The sequence below is a fragment of the Cydia strobilella genome, chromosome 26, assembly GCF_947568885.1.
Source record: "Cydia strobilella chromosome 26, ilCydStro3.1, whole genome shotgun sequence".
Classification (NCBI taxonomy): Eukaryota; Metazoa; Arthropoda; class Insecta; order Lepidoptera; family Tortricidae; genus Cydia; species Cydia strobilella.
This window is the reverse complement of record NC_086066.1, coordinates 7,278,370-7,298,894: the sequence shown is the minus strand read 5'-3', so window position 1 is coordinate 7,298,894 and position 20,525 is coordinate 7,278,370. Positions and strand designations below refer to the sequence as shown.

At 39.9% G+C, this 20,525-nt stretch overlaps 1 protein-coding gene across 4 annotated transcripts in view; it reads left to right on the top strand.

The window, feature by feature from the left end:
• The window catches only part of LOC134753353 (uncharacterized), a 62,357-nt gene that overhangs the window by 22,841 nt on the left and 18,991 nt on the right, over positions 1 to 20,525 (top strand). For 2 of the 4 annotated variants that reach the window (XM_063689230.1, XM_063689228.1), the window contains exon 2: positions 6,557 to 6,574. The exons of the other annotated variants lie outside the window; for them this stretch is intronic. In XM_063689230.1, coding sequence (XP_063545300.1) covers positions 6,557 to 6,574 — 18 coding nt within the window. The remainder of the gene's footprint in view (positions 1 to 6,556; positions 6,575 to 20,525) is intronic. 4 annotated transcript variants of the gene reach the window in all.

Genomic DNA, 20,525 nt, shown 5'->3' with positions numbered 1-20,525 from the left:
CACTGCTGGACATAGGCCTCCCCCAAGGCTCGCCACTCCGACCGATCTTGTGCCGCTCGCAACCACCGGGTTCCCGCGACCTTCGGTCGTCGCTCCATCTCGTCGGAGGCCTACCGGCAGTTCGTCTTCCGGTACGCGGACGCCACTCCAGAACCTTCCGGCCCCACCGGCCATCAGTTCTGCGAGCAATGTGCACCGCCCACCAGAATCGGATTCACCTAATTTTGTTTAATTATTTAGGTTTTATTGTAGAAAATATTTATTGAAATACAATAGAGGTTATACATATTACATCCTGAGTAGCATTTATACGTCATTATGACGTCAGCGACGTCATTATGACGTAATAATGCCGTCATTATGACGTCAATGACGTCATTTTGCTACCTGGGATATAATGTCAAACGCATGTTTGGCGTCAACATGGCGTCAACTTACATACATATCTACTTACTTTACATCACCAATAGGAAGAGAAAACGACAAAAATGTGTGTACATCGTAAAATATGTGACCTCAAAACAGTAAATTGCGTAATGACAATTAACATGCCATGGAAAATATTAGAATAAATATGTACAAGTGCATAAGAATGTGACAGCAAATATTAACAAATTATGTAAAACCAGGCGAGTCAATATGCATTTTTAGGGTTCCGTACCCAAAGGGACCCTATTACTAAGACTCCGCTGTCCGTCTGTCTGTTTGACCGTCTGTCTGTCACCAGGCTGTTTCTCATGAACCGTGATAGCTAGACAGTTGAAATTTTCACAGATGATGTATTTCTGTTGCCGCTATAACAACAAATACTAAAAAGTACGGAACGCTCGTTGGGTTCTCCGAAGAACCTTCTCCTGACGATAACACACAACAAAAAAAATTAGCGAAATTGATCCAGTGTTTTCAGCGTGATGCCGTGACCAAGTGAAATAGTGATTGATTTTTATATACATATACTAGATATAGACTCGCGCACAAATGGTTCCGTACCATTGCGCAAAAAACGGCAAAAAAGTCACGTTTGTTTATGGGAGCCCCCTTTAAATATTGATTTTATTCTGTTTTTAGTATTTGTTGTTATAGCGGCAACAGAAATACGTCATCTGTGAAAATTTCAACTGTCTAGCTATCACGGTTCATGATATACAGCCTGGTGACAGACAGACGGACAGACGGCCAGACGGACAGATGGACAGACGGACAGCGGAGCCTTCATAATAGGGTCCAGTTTATTACCCTTTTGGTACGGAACCCTAAAAATTACGATAATTAACTACCTATGCCGGTTTACTGATGTTTCGGCGAAAATTACTTGACAAACTTTCACTTCCCAAACTATTTATCCCATATTTTTAGTTGGGCGAAATTTTATTTCGCAAATTTACATAATCCAACCTAACCTAACCCAACCTAGTACGTCATTTTCATTTCGCAAGTATGGGGTTGGGAAATGAAATGGTTGCGAAGTAAGGTTATGCCGACGATTGGTTTGCCAAATGAAACTTTGGCGAAAAGTTGGTTGCCAAGTAAAATTTGGCGAAATAAATTTGGCCAAAAAGGAAGTACACCACCTATGCCCTTTAGTTTCCTTAAATGTGTTATGTAATGCGAAGTTAACGGCATTACATAACACCGTGTATTACATATTGTAATCATACTCGTAACATAACACAATGTATGCTATGAAAATACGTTACCTAAAACAAAAATAATAACCCCGTGTTATATCAAATATTGATATGCTAAATTGATATTATGCTAGTTGAAAGTTATGACGAATGAAATTGTGCAATTAGGGTCGGTTGCACCAAACCGTCTGTCACAGTTTTAGCGTTCGCTAAATTTTATTGTATGGAAAGTTTCATAGTTCTCTGCTGCTTGACGTTGATCAGTCTGTTAATTGTGGTTGGTGCATCTGGCCCTTAATCTTTACATATATCGTTTATTGTTTTTATTATATTCTCTGCCTGCGACTTTTGTCTGTGTAGCTTGGTGAACAGGGGCCGAACCGAGTGACAAATTTTGTTGTTTTTTTTATGAGAGCCTTAAGCTTCGGCATCAATTGCGTTAAAAACTGATGTTGAGTTGAGTTTATGATGATTTCTACTGTGGTCGACTTTTCTCTTCAAAAATTAGCCATCGAACATTTCCTGTACAAAGCCACCGTGAAAGCGTGGAACGACCCGCGACCTCTCAGTACGAAAGCCCGGAAGCACATAATAGTATGCCGGAAATGTCACGAATTAGACAAAAAGAGTCTCGCTTGAGCTTGCGTTCTCTTACGTCATCTTAATTTCAGGGTTTCTCAATAGGTAATACAGGTTCAATTCAATAAGCCTTTATTTAACAACTAGCTTTTGCCCGCGACTTCGTGGACTTAGTAACCGCAGTAAAAAGTGGCTGGATAAAATCTAATGGCAATCATTCAATTTGAGCATATGCTTAATTGCTCAGACGAATTATCAGGCAATTCATTAATTATCTCATTTCCACCCCACTTTTGACCCTCTTAAAGAATGATTTTCGGGATGAAAACTATCCTATGTCCTTTTCCGGGACTCAAACTATCTCTATACCAAATTTCAACTAAATCTGTTGAGCGGTTTAAGCGTGAAGAAGTAACACACAGACAGACAGACTTTCGCTTTTAAAGTAAATTAGCTTTTGCCCGCGACTTCGTCTGCGCGGACTTAGTAACAGCAGCTGAAGTAAGTATAGCGCCTCGAAAAATTCTCATAGCAATCATTCAATTTGAGCATATTATGCACACAAGCAGTGCGAGCATATTATCTCATAACACACAGACAGAAAGATAGACAGACAGACAGACTACAAAATATAATAGAAACATCTTATTTCTCACCTAACCTTTTAAGTGGCATACGTCATTTTTGAGTTGTTGGTTTTTTTTTACCACGTCGGTGGCAAACAAGCATACGGCCCGCCTGATGCGCCCGACCGCGTGAAGCAATGTGACAGACAGACAGAGGTGCACCATAAAGGATTTGCCACACTGGATGCGTTCTGCGGTCAGCGGTCAGGTCAAACCCGCATTATGTATGAACAACATTGACATCAACCGTTGAAGTTGAATTTTGACCTGACCGCTGCCCGCAGAACGCATCCAGTATGGTAAATTCTTCAGGGTTCCTTTACCTTTTTGGTACGAAATCCTAAGAATTATACCTAATAGTTGTGGCGTCTCCTCTAGCTGCCACTGTCGACGTCATCTAACAGATGGCGTTAGGGAGCTAGAACGCAATTAGCTAGAAACCTACATCGCGGTTACGGAGTGTCAAATGTCACTTACTATATATACTCCATGGAGACTGTATAAAGGAGCCATATCTCTATGTATGAAAAGTGTCCATCAAAAAACAGTAATTAGGCGGCGCCACCATACACCGAAATACTACCAAAAACAACCTACGTAATTTGGTCGGGTTATTTGTTGCCTTATATGGTTCATGTTATACTCATGTCCCAGAGCCTAACTAACGCCACCGGAGAGATTAGGAACTATTATATAAAGCTTAACGCGGTCACTTTTACAACAATTCTGCCATAAGAGATTGCGATCCTTTCTATACCATCCATAATATACTCCTTCTGACTACCTCTCAGTGGACTTCGGTCCCCAGCCGGGCTAGCACATGATTGGCGCGAGAATATCTCGGTGCGACATAGACTACCCGCCCCTCTTTAATTCATACAGTTAGTAAAAGACGGGCAGTCTATCTCGCGGCGAGATACTGTCGCGCCAATCATGTGCTCGGCCTACTGGCATAACACCCGCCTGGAGAGAGTACTCTCTATTGGCAGTATTGGCCCTCTTAAATGGCTATATCGCGGGCTTAAACTAAAATGCGTAGAATAGGGTCCCATACCATTACGTAATATTTTGAAGATGTCTCACACGAGTGCGCGCGGGTGTAATGACACGTATTTTTGGTACTTTAAGTTCACGCATTTATGTTAAATTGAGCGGTAACATTGTAAATTTATTATGTAATACCTTACCACCCAAATATAATCCGAAAGCTACCAACTTTGGTCCAAAATTCTCGAGTTACTTCGTTCAGGCTATTGTTCGAATGTTCTATGGTTCTGAGCCTTTTCATCCAAGTTAAATATTTTTTAACTTGGAAGAAAAGGCTCAGAAAAAACGTAAATGATCCTTAGTATTCATACTATAGTATTTTTCAAACAGGAAGGGTACGCTGACAGATATCTCAGTACAATTTTGCGAGAATGTTTAATAAGGTTATAAATGACTAGCTTTTGCCCACGACTTCGTCTGCGTGGAGTTAGTAACTTGGGTAGCTTATTTTTTATCCAATCTGCTTTTTGTCTATTTTCCATACAAACTTCCATCCCCCATTTCACCCCCTTAAAGGAAGATTTCTGGGATAAAAACTACCCTATGTCCATCCCCGGGACTCAAACTATCTCTATACCAAATTTCAACTAAATCGGTTCAGCGGTTTAAGCGTGAAGAGGTAACAGACAGACACACTTTCGCATTTATAATATTAGTATGGATATGGAGATGACAATTGCCACCATACCGTTGTTTAAAAACTTTGATTATGTAGGTACGAAACGCGTTTTTAGGGTTCCGTACCCAAAGAGTAAAAACGGGACCTTATTACTAAGACTCCTCTGTCCGTTTGTCCGTCTGTCTGTCTGTCACCAGGCTGTATCTCGTCAACCGTGATAGCTAGACAGTTGAAATTTTCACAGATGATGTATTTCTGTTGCCGCTATAACAACAAATACTAAAGAGTACGGAACCCTCGGTGCGGTTTTTTAGGGTTTCGGGTAGTAGCATGTAGTAGTTTAATAGTTTTAGTTTTTTAGTTTTATTTTTCGACTCCTAAACCGGTAAGGTGACCGTGGCCAAAACACAGGTTTGCCCATTCGCTTTCATATAATATCAATAAGGATGGGTTGACTGTCGACTTTCGTTCGCTTTCTCTCTCGGAATGCTGTTTGACCGCTCTATCTGAACTTTGAACAACTAATATTGACTATTATGAGCTGTGAACTGAAATAGATGTCATGAATGAAAAAACCGGCCAAGTGCGAGTCGGACTCGCGCACGAAGGGTTTCCTACCATTACGCAAAAAACGGCAAAAAAATCACGTTTGTTGTATGGGTGCCCCACTTAAATATTTATTTTATTCTGTTTTTAGTATTTGTTGTTATAGCGGCAACAGAAATACATCATCTGTGGAATTTTCAACTCTCTAGCTATCACGGTTCGTGAGATACAGCCTGGTGACAGACAGACAGACAGAACAGACGGACAGCGGAGTCTTAGTAATAGGGTCCCGTTTTTACCCTTTGGGTACGGAACCCTAAAAACGGGCTAAGTGCGAGTCGGACTCGCGTTCCAAGGGTTCCTTACATTACACAATTTTTTACAATGTATTTTTTGGGGTCCCTTTGTTTGACATAATTATTGAGTCATATTGTAATGATTGTCATATTATCATTAGTCATAATTCTGAAACCGTTAACTTTTCAGGATTTTCCTCAGGTTATCCTATAGATAGGTTAGGTTACGTTAGGTTTGCTCTATGGTGGGGGAGCATCGTGATAGAATACTCGTGACCTCACAATGCTCCCCAATAACGGCAGAGAGGGTAACGCCGCAGGGGAAGTTAGTGGGTATTATCCTCCCCTCCCTCTGAGTAACAGAGGGAGTACCGGAGGACCGAGTCCCACATACCACCCCATCCCCAACGGGACTTCGCAGCTCGAGAGTGAGATACGTAAATGTGTTTACCCCTGCGAGAAAAAAAAAACGGTTTGCTCTATGGCAATCCTGAAAAGTTGCGCGCGCATTTTACTTTTCAAGTACGATTTTTTTCAATTTTTTACTATAAGTAATTGAAAGGTTTTAATAGGTCGGTACGTAGGTAGGTAAAAGGGTCCCGTTTTTACCCTTTTAATACGGAACCCTAAAAAATATGTATTTTACTTTTCTCGCATTCGAAATGAAAAGTAGAGTCTTTGACTCGGATCAAAGGCATCATTTAAGCCTCGGACTATTGGCGCTCTCACTGTGTTCGAGCGCCAAACTACCTCGACAGGCATGAGTGCCTTTCATCCCTTGGTTAACAATTTACTATTTCTATTTATAGTTAATTTTTTGGGTTCCGTACCCAAAGGGTAAAAACGGGACCCTATTACTAAGACTCCGCTGTCCGTCTGTCACCGGACTGTATCTCATGAACCGTAATAGCTAGACAGTTGAAATTTTAACAGATGATGTATTTCTGTTGCCGCTATAACAACAAATACTAAAAACAGAATAATATAAATATTTAAATGGGGCTCCCATATCCCATACAACAAACGTGATTTTTTTTGCTGTTTTTTTTCCGTAATGGTACGGAACTCTTCGTGCGCGAGTCCGACTCGCACTTGGCCGGTTTTTAAGTTTAGTTTTTAATTTTAGTTTGTAATTTTAATATAAGGCCTTAAGTATATTGTTTGTTGTTTATACTACATGTTCTTAGGTATTTACACCTATTTATTTTGTTTCAGATTACGCGGCGGAGATCGGTAAGATGGTAAAACAAAAACTAATGATGGTAACAGACACATAATAGTGTCACAGAATAAGTAATAGTGTTATCATACAGAACGGCCACGCACCGCCCCGCCCCGATTTGAACGACCTCGCCCGCGAGAGCAGAATGACGGCCGTTTGCCGACCACTCAGTGCTATTTTTAAGCAACTTACTCACACTATGACGCATGACGCGTGCACAGACGTACCGTTCACACATAGAAACGCAAGTGATTTTTGCTGTATAGCGTGTCCGCCCTGTGATAGTGTAGGTAAAACATGAATTTAATTATAACTTCATTTGTTCATTCATTCATTTTTGAATAAGGTGCAATGCCTTAAGGCCACCGATAATTGCATGGCATGTGATTTACGTTACATGTTACCAAATATTACATAGGCACACTTTTCGTCAGTCGCGACACATGTGACATCTATTGTCGAGTAGCAGTACTGATAGTTCCGCTACTTGACGCTAGATGTAGACTACGAAAATAATAGTCTTTTTGGTAACAAAACCGATGTATGAAGTGAGCACTCCATGTCTTCTTAATTCTCTTTGCTGTAAATGTTGTACTGACTTATGAAAGAGCCCTTGAGGCCTACATGCAGAATATTTTTTTGAATGAGGGCTACCGTTTTTGTGCTCACCAGTTGGCGCCACTGTAGATGTAGGTCCAGAAAGCATAGATAGTGTAGATGTAGGGTAGGTCCCTAACATCATTTATACGTCATTATGACGTCAACGACGTCATTATTACGCCATAATTACGTCATTATGACGTCAACGACGTCATTATTACGCCATAATTACGTCATTATGACGTCGCTGACGTCACTTTGCTACCTGGGGTGAAGGTGGCATCACCGAATGGGCCCTACCGAAGACCAGCGCTGGCTTTATAGCTAGCATTATGCTGAGTTGGGTCCATTTCGTGATGCACACTTGATGATCTCTTCTTTTCTTGCTGTTGTTGTCTGTACATGTTCGTACTTGTGTTGTGATCGTCACGAATAAATGTCTTTTATCTTTATCTTTTAGAAAAACAGATCTCTAAATTCTTCTATGCTTATTTTTATAAAATCAATACGTTCTAATATACACAAAGGTATTTTAACGTCTAAATGTGCCATTTTTTTCAACCTGTTTAATTTTGCATATATTTTAGTTGGCACTTTTTTTAAACCACTAACATTTATTGCGCTATGTCTATTGTTTACCATTATTAATCAGATGGACAAAAATTTACCACATTTATGAATAAGGAATGAAAATTCCCGATAAAAAAGCTTGAAACCCCCTTACCCAGGTAATAATGACACAATGACGTAATAATGACGTAATTATGGCGTCATAATGACGTCGCTGACGTCATAATGACGTATAAATGCTGTTAGGGTAACTTCTATGCATTTGACATTTTGAAAGATCTCCATCTACACTAGCGCCCCTAGCGGCGAAATTAAACGCGATAGCCCTCATTTTGTAATATTTGTGCAACTAAAAGGACGAATAAAAGCCGGTTCTCAAACTTTCCAGTGTGACCTCGGTTACGTCAACAAATACCAGTTTACTATACTTATCTGCCATAAATTAAATAGCGCTTTCTCTTTCACTCACGACTCGGGGTGCCTCGAGGATCGCTTTTACATGCTTTTACATTTTAACTCGTAAGATCGTGATTTGTCCATGTTACAGGTTTTTACAAGCTTTTATGAAACCTGCCCTGTTAGTATGTATGTAAATTATGTAATGTATGTTAGTGTGGGTCAAATATTGGAAGCTGAATTTGACCCACTTCCCGATTGCTGATTGAGCTGAAATTTTTCATACGTGAGCGTTTCTTTTTTTTTGCCATTTTTTCATGTGACCTTTTTTGTCACTTTTGTGTTATTTCTAGTCAGGATCACGAGCCCTTTTCATCCTTAGAAGAGAAAAAAAGTGTCCCAAAATTTTCATACATTTTTCAAACTTTCCTATTTGTTACCGCCATACAGAGTATATGGGGAAATGGTAACACAATAGGAAAAAACCTTGGGACATTTTTTTTATACCATTAGGATCGAAACAGCTCGTGATTCTGAGTAGAAATAACACAAAAGTTGCAAAATATGGCACATGAAAAAATGGCAAAAAAAAGAAACGCTCACATATGTAAATCAGATGACAATGGAATATTATCGTGACATCAAGCTGATCTGATGATGGAGACAGGAGGTGGCCATAGGAACTCTGTGATAAAACAACGCAATATAATTGTGTTTGGGGTAATTAGAATTGTCTTAATGAGTATTTAGTTGCCTGTTGAAACAAGAGTACATTCAGGGATAAAAGCTCGTACTAAAAATCAATATTAAAAAGCTAGAAATGTTCTCGGAGATTTCAGAATCTTTACTTTTAAAGTAGATTATGCATGATGCATTAAGTGCTAGTTTTGTGCATGTGAACGCATCAATCAGTCCCCTCGATGAGACTGGTTTCTTCGAAAGTTCATTAGAATTGTTTATTGCACTCATATTAGTATACAGTTCTTAAAACTATTTAATACAGTTCTACATGAACCCTGTAAGGGTATAGCAATATACTTAACACTAACTTATGACATAACATGCATCATAGGCATAAGCCAATTCCTAAAGACTAGTGTATAATTTATAATGGTCACTCTTGTAACCTTTTTTCAAACTTTTATCGGTGCCGGTAACGTTATTAGTCCATATTATCGTTAAAAAAATCATTTAATGTGTAGTATGCTTTTTTTACTAGGTAAGTTTTTAATGCATTTTTAAAGTTACTATAATTATTTATTTCTTTTATTTCGTTTGGGATTTTATTATATATTTTTATGGCCATGCCAAAGGGGCCTTTATGGATCATCTGCAAAGTAGAGTTTGGTGTGGCTAGTCTAGTTTTAGGTCGTAGGTTGGCCGATCGCGAGTATTGGGGAAAGAGGTTTTCATTATTCTTTACGAATAGACACACTTCCAGTATGTACATGGAGATTAAGGTCAGGATTCTTAACTTTATGAAGTGAGGTTTGCAGCTTTCCAGTTGATGAATGTTCACAAGGATCCTAACGCAGTGTTTTTGTAATAAAAAAAGATTGTTCACACTTGGACTATTACCCCACAGTATAATTCCATATTGTAACCAAGAGTGAGCATAGGCGTAGTATGCATTTGTGGCTATTTTTATGTCAGTACATTTTTTTAGGTGATATAGTGCGTAAATGAAGCTACTTAATTTGCTACTTATTTTATTTATGTGATCTTTCCAGTTAAGGGCTGAGTCTATGTTAACACCCAAGAATACCGTTGAACTTATTGATTCTATTTTATTATTGTTGTAAGAGTAATTAATGTTTAATGTTCGCTTTTGGAAAGGTTTAAATTGTATAATTTTAGTTTTTTCGTAATTAACTTGTAAGTTGTGGTCGCTGAGCCAGGTTACAACTTCTTTTAGGGTAGAGTTTAGATCACTGTTCAAGTTTTGTTCGTTTTCGCACGATATAACAAAAGAAATATCGTCAGCAAACAAGGTACATGGGCTATTTATTATTTTGGGCAAATCATTTATGTAGATAAGGAATAAAATACACCCAAGGACACTTCCCTGGGGTATCGATTGGTTTACTTTTGTTATTTGTGATTGGACATAGTTTATTGTATCAGTGTTGTGATTGTGATGCTCTATTTCGACATATTGTACACGGTTTGAAAGGTATGAGGAAAACCAGTCATGAGCATTTCCTCTTATGCCTATATCTTTTAGTTTTTTTAATAATATATTATACTTAACTCGGTCGTAAGCCTTGCTCATATCTAATAAAACGCCTATAGCGTATTTTCTTTCGTTAATTATATTCAGTACTTCTCGAACAAACTTGTACACTGCTAGGGTTGTAGATCGCTTCTCTCGGAAGCCGTATTGAGCATCGTTTAAGATGTCAAATTTCTCGCAAAAGGAGTAGAGTCGCCTCGACATCGCGGTTTCGAATATTTTTGAAAAGGTCGATAAAAGCGCTATTGGTCGATAATTATTGCAGTCTCTAGGATGACTGACGTTAGACCGGGCCGTGTCCGGGCCGGAGCTTCCGGCGCTTCGTTTTCTATGGAAAGCATCACGTGATCACCTGTCGTCATAGTAAAGTAGCGCCGGAAGCTCCGGCCCGGATACGGCCCGGTCTAACGTGAGTCATCCTTTATTTAGTTACGCTGTGGTAAAAATGAAAATGAAGACGATTGCCCAATTGATGAATAAATTATTCTAAATGACGTAATTTTGGATTTTTTTTCTATCGAGAAAATTTTAAGCATTCGTGTTTTGGCTTGTGTTAAAACTCATATCATATAATCAATAAACATATATCCGAATACCATATTTTTTTAATTCCGGGGCTATTACCCTGCCGCGTTTCAAAAGTCCTATTTTTTTTTCGATGAGCCGTAAAGGAAGCTCATTTTGGAAATGAAAATTTTGGATCCCCATCGTTTGAATTTTGCAATATGGGGTTTTGAATGATTCACGGTTAGTTTCACTAGACTTATATTGACCGGGATATAGACCGTGATTACCTTTTGTATTATTTGTGAGCTCCCGATATTTCGACGCAGTTACATGCATCATGTTCACGGGTGACTGAAGATAGCGGGTGGGTGTCAAAGTTGTGTAGACAGCGCTCTGTCTACCCTCATTCTTGCGCGTCGGCTGCGTTCATTTTCAACGTTGTTGTTTGTGTTGTTGTTGGTAACGTTGAAAGTGAACGCAGCCGACGCGCCAGAATGAGGGTAGACAGAGCGCTGTCTACACAACTTTGGCACCCACCCGCTATCTTCAGTCACCCGTGAACATGATGCATGTAACTGCGTCGAAATATCGGGAGCTCACAAATAATACAAAAGGTAATCACGGTCTATATCCCGGTCAATATAAGTCTTTGCAATATGGGTACTTTCCGACGGCACATCCGTTGGTCTCTTGCCGCCATCAATGTGCCTGCTCTTCTTGAGACGACTGACGTTATCAGGGATGATGGCAAGAGGCCCGATGGGGTGTCCTTAGTTCCTTGGAGCTTGGGACGGATGTGTGGGATGCTACCTGCGTAGACACACTGGCACCGTCCCACCTCCAACAGACTAATGTAAAAGCGGGCGGAGCGGCGGAAAGCGCCGGAATTTTAAAACGTATTAAAGTATAAGAGCCTCGGTAGAGAGTACCATTTGGAGTTGAGGTCCATGGGGTCCCAGCGCGCACAAGTTGTTTGAGAAATCGCGAAGCGTCTGGTTGACGTAACTGGTGACCGAAGAGCTGGCGGCTTCCTCGCACAACGTATCAGCATTGCGATACAGCGAGGAAATGCCGCCAGCATCCTTGGAATGCCTCAAGGGCCTAATTTAGATTCAAGCTAGTTATTAACTTCGTTTAGTTGTACTGTATGTAAATAAATGACTTTTTCAACGTATAGATTTAAGTTCAAGAAAATTAGGCTTTAAAGTCCATTATTTATTGTATTGTTTTAATTAATTCAAGCAACATGGCTTATATTATTATTTTTTAATAGCCTGTAGTGTCCCACTGCTGGGCAAAGCCCTCTCCCTTTGATTTCCATGACTCCCGTTGTTGAGCTGTTTCCGGCCAGTTATTAGTGAAGGTGTCTAAGTCGTCCCGCCATCTCCGCCTGGGCCTGCCACGTCCGCGCTTCTTTTGCGGCATCCACTTGATGGCTATACTAGCCCACCTATCCGGATGCATGCGGCAGACGTGACCTACCCAGTCCCACTTCAGCCTAGCGGTCTTCTCCCCTACGTCAGCTATGCCTGTTCTGGAGCGCAGTGTAGTGTTTCGGATGCGATCCATCCTTGTGACACCTAGAATGCTGCGCTCCATTGCTCTCTGGCAAACCTTCAATTTGGACTTCTGACTCTCGGTGAGCGACCATGTTTGGGCACCGTAGGTTAGGACAGGCAGAATACACATGTCAACGAGTTTACGCTTTAGTGACATTGGAAGCATGGTATAGTATCTCTGAAGAGGAGTAATGTAATGCTGATAATAATGCCATCTCTGGGTTATGCTGGACATATATTCCTCAGCCGTGGTGCCCTGCTGAGCTAAAACGCGGTATCTCAATTGAAGATTGCATGCAAATAAGTACCTTAAATTTGAATCATAACGTTCCATTTCCAGTTCATTCGTTTTTGAGATACCGCCTTTAGCATAAGGAGGGCTGAGTGTGGCTAGATATCATTCTTGTGTGTAGATAGTAGAAAACAAAATATACCAAAACAAATATTTAAGCAGGTAACTTAATCGTATTTAATTAAATCTAGAAGAATATATTTTAATAAAAAATGTTTTGATAGTGTTACTAACCTTACGTTGCAGCAAATGAACTAGGAAACAAAATAAATTTGAAACGTAAAAGTAGTTTTTTTAATATGTAGTGCAAACACCGTACAATGACAGACTGACGTATTTAGACGAATAAAAAAACCAAATGACGTTTGGTTTGACGGGAAATTTTGAAATTATTTCTAAGTTGTTTTTTAATATAAATTCCGTTTAAACATATTTTTGGTCAGATTTATGTTAAGATATTAACAAACAGCGTTTCTTTATATCACAACCAACCTTGTAAGTTGTGTTGAGTTGTGCTCTTACTCATTCAACCAAACCAACGCAGGCAAGATGAAAAGCAATGCCGGCCGGGCCGCGCCGAATCTGTGTACCTTCTTGTATGTACATCGGTATAAGGGCAAGGTAAGTAAATTTTCGAGTTTATAATATATATATACCTCCTGAACATTTATTTATTATTTCATCTTTATCAAAAGCTTTGATAGAGGCTTCGGGTAAAGCATATTTATGAAATGTTGGCGATGGAACATGGAACATTGTAACATTTCAAATAACAGCCGTTGAACTAGCACCATTCTTAGTGCCCGTAAGGCCCGTCATACACGTTGCTCTGATTATCATAATTAAGATACTATTTTCCGTGCCTAGGTCTTAATCTGATAAATCAACTACAACCTGCCAAAATTAGAAAGACATACATCTACTGATAAAATCCAACCACAATACGTTACCTTTGTCGACATTTTACATGAATAATATCCCGATTCACTGATTTCTTGTTACCTAACATTAAATGTGACAATAGCACACCCTTAAAATGCATGCTCAACACTTGTCCTGTTTCGCTGTAAAATAACCTTTTTATACTTTTGATAACATCTTAACTGTTAATATATTTTCAGGTATTAAAAAGCTTTCAGAATAAAGTTGCGACACGGCAGGTATCGTGCTTTTCTTCGATAAGTTTTTCGATGTTGTCAATGGCAATTTCAGTGAACCTAAAAAAGGAAAATCTACCTAATCTAATGCGCTGTAACACCCAGATCACCGCACCACAAATTGTGGATAAAAAGCTTGAATGTTCTCAAAACTATGAAATATGCGACAAAAATGGATCTAAATTAAATCAAAAAAAGTTGGATCAAACTATTGAAGCTTTCCAAGTTATTTTGGGATCAAGAAGAAGAAATGAATTAGGTTGCCTCTAATTATTGTTTAAAACATAGTCAGGAAATAAATTGTTACATACTTGCTGTTAAGTTATTTTCACGGAAGTGCGCTTAAAGCGTCGCTGTATTTGCATGTCTTAGTTACTTGGAATGGAACGTATGTAAATAAGTAGGTACTTATAAATAATATATTGTACTTGATTCAACATAAGTTTTCATTTATTTATTCTGAAAAACTGATTTATGTAGTTTTCTAAGCAAATGGAAATTGGTACGACAAAGATTACTACATAAATCAGTTTCCAATATTAAAGTTGTTACATGTAGGTAAAGAACCCATAAGTACGTGTGTGTGTGTGTGTGTGTGTGTGTGTGTGTGTGTGTGTGTGTGTACATGTGTGCGTGTTTACTGCATATACAGTCTCATTAGTTGAGAGCAGGACCGCTAGGGGCAGCACTAGTAGAGACGTGAACGTGAAATGTCCGAGAGTTTCTTATCTATTACAGTAATAACATATCTATGATTGGAAGGTCGCCCTTCATTAGCTCCTTCATGGACCAGTAGCTCTTCCAGGCGTTTTGAACACGGCGCTCAACTTCCTTGTCTTGCCTGGCGCTGAAAGAGACTAACTGGCCCAAGTATATATACTCGTTAACATATTGTATAATCTGCCCGTCATTAAAATTAAAATATTACTAAAATATCTTAAACAATATTATTCGCATTTGGAATTGATTAGTTATAATGTCGCCTTTCGTTTTCTCTCCGTGATATGCTAATGTACACTATGTACAGTGAGGTCGCAGGTGGGGTCAACGAACTGAACAGGTTCACGGGCCTTTGAATATTCTATGAGATGAGATCGGTAAGTTATTGCTATAAATATACGGGGTAGAAAGTTGAAAAGTATACGGGGTGTATTTTTAAGTGTGTATAATTATTCGAGGTGTGTTTTAAGGTTATACTGATCATTGCTATGTTACTATGAGACTAGGTTTCTGCTCGAGAAACCCTATTACATCTATTAATCATTATAAAATTTGCAGCACATAGTGTTTTATACAATCGTGATATACCTAATAGAGAGCTTTTCAGTCGAGTACCTTGTGTCGGCCTCCGAAGCTTTAATAAAGGTACGAGATGGAAAAGCTTGAATATATCACTATTGTATACAGCACTTTTTCTACGATTCAACTAATATAATACTGTTTCTACCATAGAACTTAGGTCCTATGATAATTAATCCAAATTAGGTACGCAGATACGCAGACGCACTTCTTATTAATTAAATAGTAAGCGCGTTGATGTCTTTTGTTCTATCCTTTGGTCGAATTCCGCCAAATATAAGTTAGCCGCCTTAGATTCCATAGACAAACGCGCTAGGAAGCTTATTGGAGATGCGGGATTGGTAGAGGCTAGACTGCAGAGCCTTGAACACCGTAGAAAGGTAGCTTGTTTATTGGTATTCTACAGGATACGTTTCGGGGAGGGGAGCGATGGGATTACATAATCTAATCCCCCCATCTCCATTCTGCCACCGTGGGACTAGACGCGGACTTGCCTTTCACCCTTACGTCGTTATTACTCTGCCACTGATTCGTACTAAGCGCTATGCATCCAGATTTATCATGCGAACGGCTAAGGAGTGGAATTCACTTCCTGCAAATCTATTCCCAGTCCACTATAACTTGGATCTTTTTAAATCGAGAGAGTGAATAGACATCTTTTAGGTAAGCATGATCCACCCTAGACTGCATCGGCACTTACCATCAGGTGAGATTGCGGTCAAATGCTTGCCTTTTTGTAATAAATAAAAAAATCATCTCAGTGGGCTAAAGCGTTTCGTAAGAAGTCATTATAGTTGAGTCGGGAGCCCTTAGTGAAAAGTATGCGATTACAGTTTGGTATACAACGTCTTAATTCAACCATTAAAGTCGACGAATAGAAAAAACCGGCCAAGTGTGAGTCGTACTCGCGCACCGAGGGTTCCGTACTTTTTAGTATTTAGAATAGAATAGAATAGAAAATGTTTATTGTAAAAATCTACATATTTGTTGCTATAGGCAACAGAAATATATCATCTGTGAAAATTTCAATTGTCTAGCTATCACGGTTCATGAGATACAGTCTGGTGACAGACAGACGGACAGCGGAGTCTTAGTAATAGGGTCCCGTTTTAACCCTTTCGGTACGGAACCCTAAAAATCGTAATTTGACCCGAGTTCAAGAATAGTAAAAGTCATTGGTAATATAATAACTTGTAACGTATAATGTAATACTGAGTGAAAGTTGCGGTCAACCGAGTTACAAGTGTAAACGAAACAAGATTGGTTTCGGATTGCTTGTTTAGTGATTGTGGTTAGGATTGGCAAGTGGAGGGCCCCGCTAATCCGAACGGGCAGAAAACTAACCGTTGACGGATTAAGGATGACTCACGTTAGACCGGGTCGTGACCGGGCCGGAGCTTCCGGCGCTTACTTTTCTATGACATGACAGGTGATCACGTGATGCTTTCCATAGAAAAAGAAGCGCCGGAAGCTCCGGCCCGGACACGGCCCGGTCTAACGTGAGTCATCCTTTACATATAGTATTAGGTTTCCGGATTGTGATCTGCAATTTTTTAAATGAATATTGCCATCGGTTACCGCGATAGTTAGTCATGAAATAAAACTTTATCGCGTATATCTTTACTTGAAAATAATTGTATTGCTTGAAAATAGCCTTTTATGAACCGCTTTTGCAAGCCTTAGTTTATAGTTTATTATGTTTTTTTTTATATACAATGTACTCCTCATACCGACCAACATTTGTTCAGCGACTTTTAAAAATAACTTGTGTTTTGATTTTTAATACACTTTAAAGTTATTTCCAAGACGCAATGTATTGCGAATTTTGTTATGTTTAAGGTGTGACAGGCAACGTCAATCACAATGATAATGGCGTACATTGAAGATAATATTTATTTTGTATGAAAAATACGAAGTCTAAAGTCTTCATTATTTTTTAAAGTCGCTGAACAAATGTTGGTCAGTTTGAGGAGTACAGCCTACAGTTTAATTTTTTGCTCCTATTACAGGCCACACATTGTATATATATAGGTAAGTTTACTTTTATTTAGTGCTAATTTTTATTTATTTGTAGTTTTAGTTTATTTAATAAGTTATTTTATAATTATATTTGTTATTTAAGTTGATTTACTAGGTCAGATGGCAATTGCTTTCGTAAAAACTAGTGCCTACGTCAATTCTTAGGATTAGTTGTCAAGCGGACCGCAGGCTCCCATGAGCCGTGGCAAAATGCCGGGATAACGCGAGGAAGATGATGATTTAAGTTGATTTACTCATATTCTAAGTTTTATTATGGTTCATTATTTTTGTTGACACATGACCTTATATTAACACTAGCGACCCGCCCCGGCTTCGCACGGGTTACAAAAAACCTTTACAAATTATAAACCTAAACATTCCTCAACAATCACTATTAATAGGTGAAAAACGCATGAAAATCCGTTTCGGGGTTTTTGAGTTTATCGCAAACATACATACACACAGACAGACGCAGCGGGGGACTTGGTTTTATAAAGTGTAATGATGGTTCCATGTCTTTTAAATCATATTAATTTAAATAAATACACCTGAATAAAACTCTTCCTGATTTCGTATGTCAGTTATTCATATAGCCGGTCAAACAACTTTGTCAGTAAAAAAAGGCGCGGTATTCACTAGTCCATCTTCTGGGCCTTACTGAAAATCAGCGTCGCGGAGTGTGCCATGTTGGCTCACACCGTGACACCAAGCTGAGTAAGGACCATTTAGCGCAACCTCATTCTGTTAAATTATTTCTAGTTTTAGTCTTATGTTATTTTGTGCTAATAAATGCTTTTTCTTTCTTTCCTTTCTTTCTTTCTATTCAAATTTTCTACGGGACGGTTATTTATTTATTATTGTTGGGGTTTTGTGGGCCTGTGAGTGTCACGTCGACCAAGCAGTGATCTATTGTGACGGCCCTTTAAAGTTCGTTACTAATGCCCGTTGAGTCCAGAAAATTCCAGATTCTTTGGGCCGTAATGTTCTGTACCTCATAGGGTTGCAGTATGTGCCGCCCTAAGTGGATACTTCTTTTTGACATTAGTGGTCCACAGGAACAGAGAATGTGCATTGCAGTCTCCTCTGATTCCTGGCAGAACCTGCATGTCGCATCCTGTTTCTTCCCAATTCGGAACATGTGTTTGTTCAACTTACAGTGTCCAGTCAATATTCTAGTCACTGCGCAGGTTTTATATCTTTTGAGCCTTAGAAGCTCCTTAGCAGTTTTGCCGTTGAACCCTTTGATTAGAGCTTTCGAGTGTTCTTGTCCTTTGACGAACTTCCACCGATCGATTGCTCTCGTTTTTTCTATGTTGCTGAGCAGAGAGTATGCATCCCGTTTTGTGATTCCACAGAACGGTTCTGGGCCGACCAGGGGTGTGTCTGCGCCCTTTCTAGCAAGTTCGTCCGCTTCTTCGTTTCCGTTAATGTCGGAGTGCCCTGGTACCCATCTAAGTATGACTTTGTTGGAGTCAGCCAGTGCATTTAGGTTTGTTTTACAGTTCTGGACTAGTTTTGAGTTTGACTCGAGGGAATCTAGTGCCAGCAGAGCAGCTTGGCTGTCTGAGTTGATGTAGATATGATGGTGTCTTAGGTTTCTATCCAGGTTAAGCTCCGCACATTTGTTGATGGCGAAGACTTCTGCCTGGAAGATTGATGCCTGTGTGCCCATGCTGACGCTAGCTCTGAGCTTAGGTCTCTCACCATAGATCCCACATCCTACATCATTGCCTTTCTTGGAACCATCCGTGTACCAAATATGGCTTCCCTCTTCGAAGTACATTTGGTCGTTGGTCCATTTGTCTCTAGGAGGGATTTCTACTGTGTACAGTTTGGTAAAATGACATTCGGTGTGCGTGTCATCAGTGGGCATGCTAAGGGTTCTATTTGCAAAAACCCAGGCCTTTAGTTTGGTTAATGCTTGAGAGCGCCATTTTGGCCTGTTTAGCGTGCATATTCTGTAGACGCACTGCTTGGCCTCCTTTTGCACGTGCAGGTGGAGTGGTATAATGTCCAGCAGTGCGTCTAGGGCCGCTCCCGGTGTCGAGGAGAAGGCGCCTGTTGCGGTTAAACAAGCCGTGCGTTGCAGGCTGTTTAGAGTATCTATCGCCGTCTTTTGGCTGGTTTTGTTACACCAGACTGCGGAGGCATAGGTGATAATGGGCCTCACTACCGCTGTGTACAACCACATAGCAATTTGGGGTCTTATGCCCCATCTTGCTCCTGCCATTCGACAGCATGACCACATGGCCATTTTTGCTTTTTGTATAATATTTCTCAAGTGAGGGTTCCAAGTTAACTTTTGGTCGAAAGTGACCCCTAGATACTTGACCTCTTCTGAGAACGGTATTATTTGTCCATTAAGTCTTGGTTGTGTAAGCTTTTCCAGCTTTCGTTTCCTTGTGAATGGTACTATTACAGTCTTGCTCGGATTAATGGACAAGTCATTTTCTCTACACCATTTGAATATAGTGTTTAGAGCTCCTTGCATTAGGTTGGAAATCGTGTGGAGGCAAGGGCCTTTGACAATGACTACCAGGTCGTCGGCATATCCCTGTGTGTCATAGTCATGGCCTGACATAATTGCAAGAAGTTGGTCCACTGCTAGGGTCCATAATAGTGGGGATAGAACGCCTCCTTGTGGACATCCTTTTGTGGTATAAAATTCATGCTCTATGGTATTGAGGGTCAGAGTGGCTACTCTGTTCGAGAGCATGCTATGTACCCATCTGGTGGTGGTTTCGTCTACTCCCTTTGAATTCATACCATTGAGTATGGTCTCTGTGGGCGTATTGTCGAAAGCACCCTCGACATCAAGGAACGCACATAGAGCGGTTTGCTTTTCCTCTAGGGTTTTCTGCACCTTGTCAACCAGGTCGAGTAGGGCAGTCTCCGTAGATTTCCCCTTTTGGTAAGCATGTTGGTTTACACTTAGTGGTCTATCCACCAGGTATTTCGCTCTAATGTGTTGATCAATGATTCTTTCCATCGTTTTGAGTAGGAACGATGTTAGACTAATAGGTCTGAAGGATTTAGGTTGTGAATAGTCCTTTTTCCCTGCTTTTGGTATGAAGCGTACCTTGACCCTAGTCCATTCATCTGGTATAATTCCCTATGCAAAACTTGCTCGGAATATTCTGGCCAGATGCGGGAGGAGGAGTTCCTGTCCTTGCTGTAAAAGCGCCGGAAATACTCCATCTTCTCCTGCCGATTTAAATGGTTTAAATTTATCCAATGCCCATCTAATTTTGTTTGGTCTGAAAATGTTAGTTGCCAAATTCCAGTCGATATTGCTTGCCCTGTGGTTTCGAGAATTCCTTTGGGCGCAAA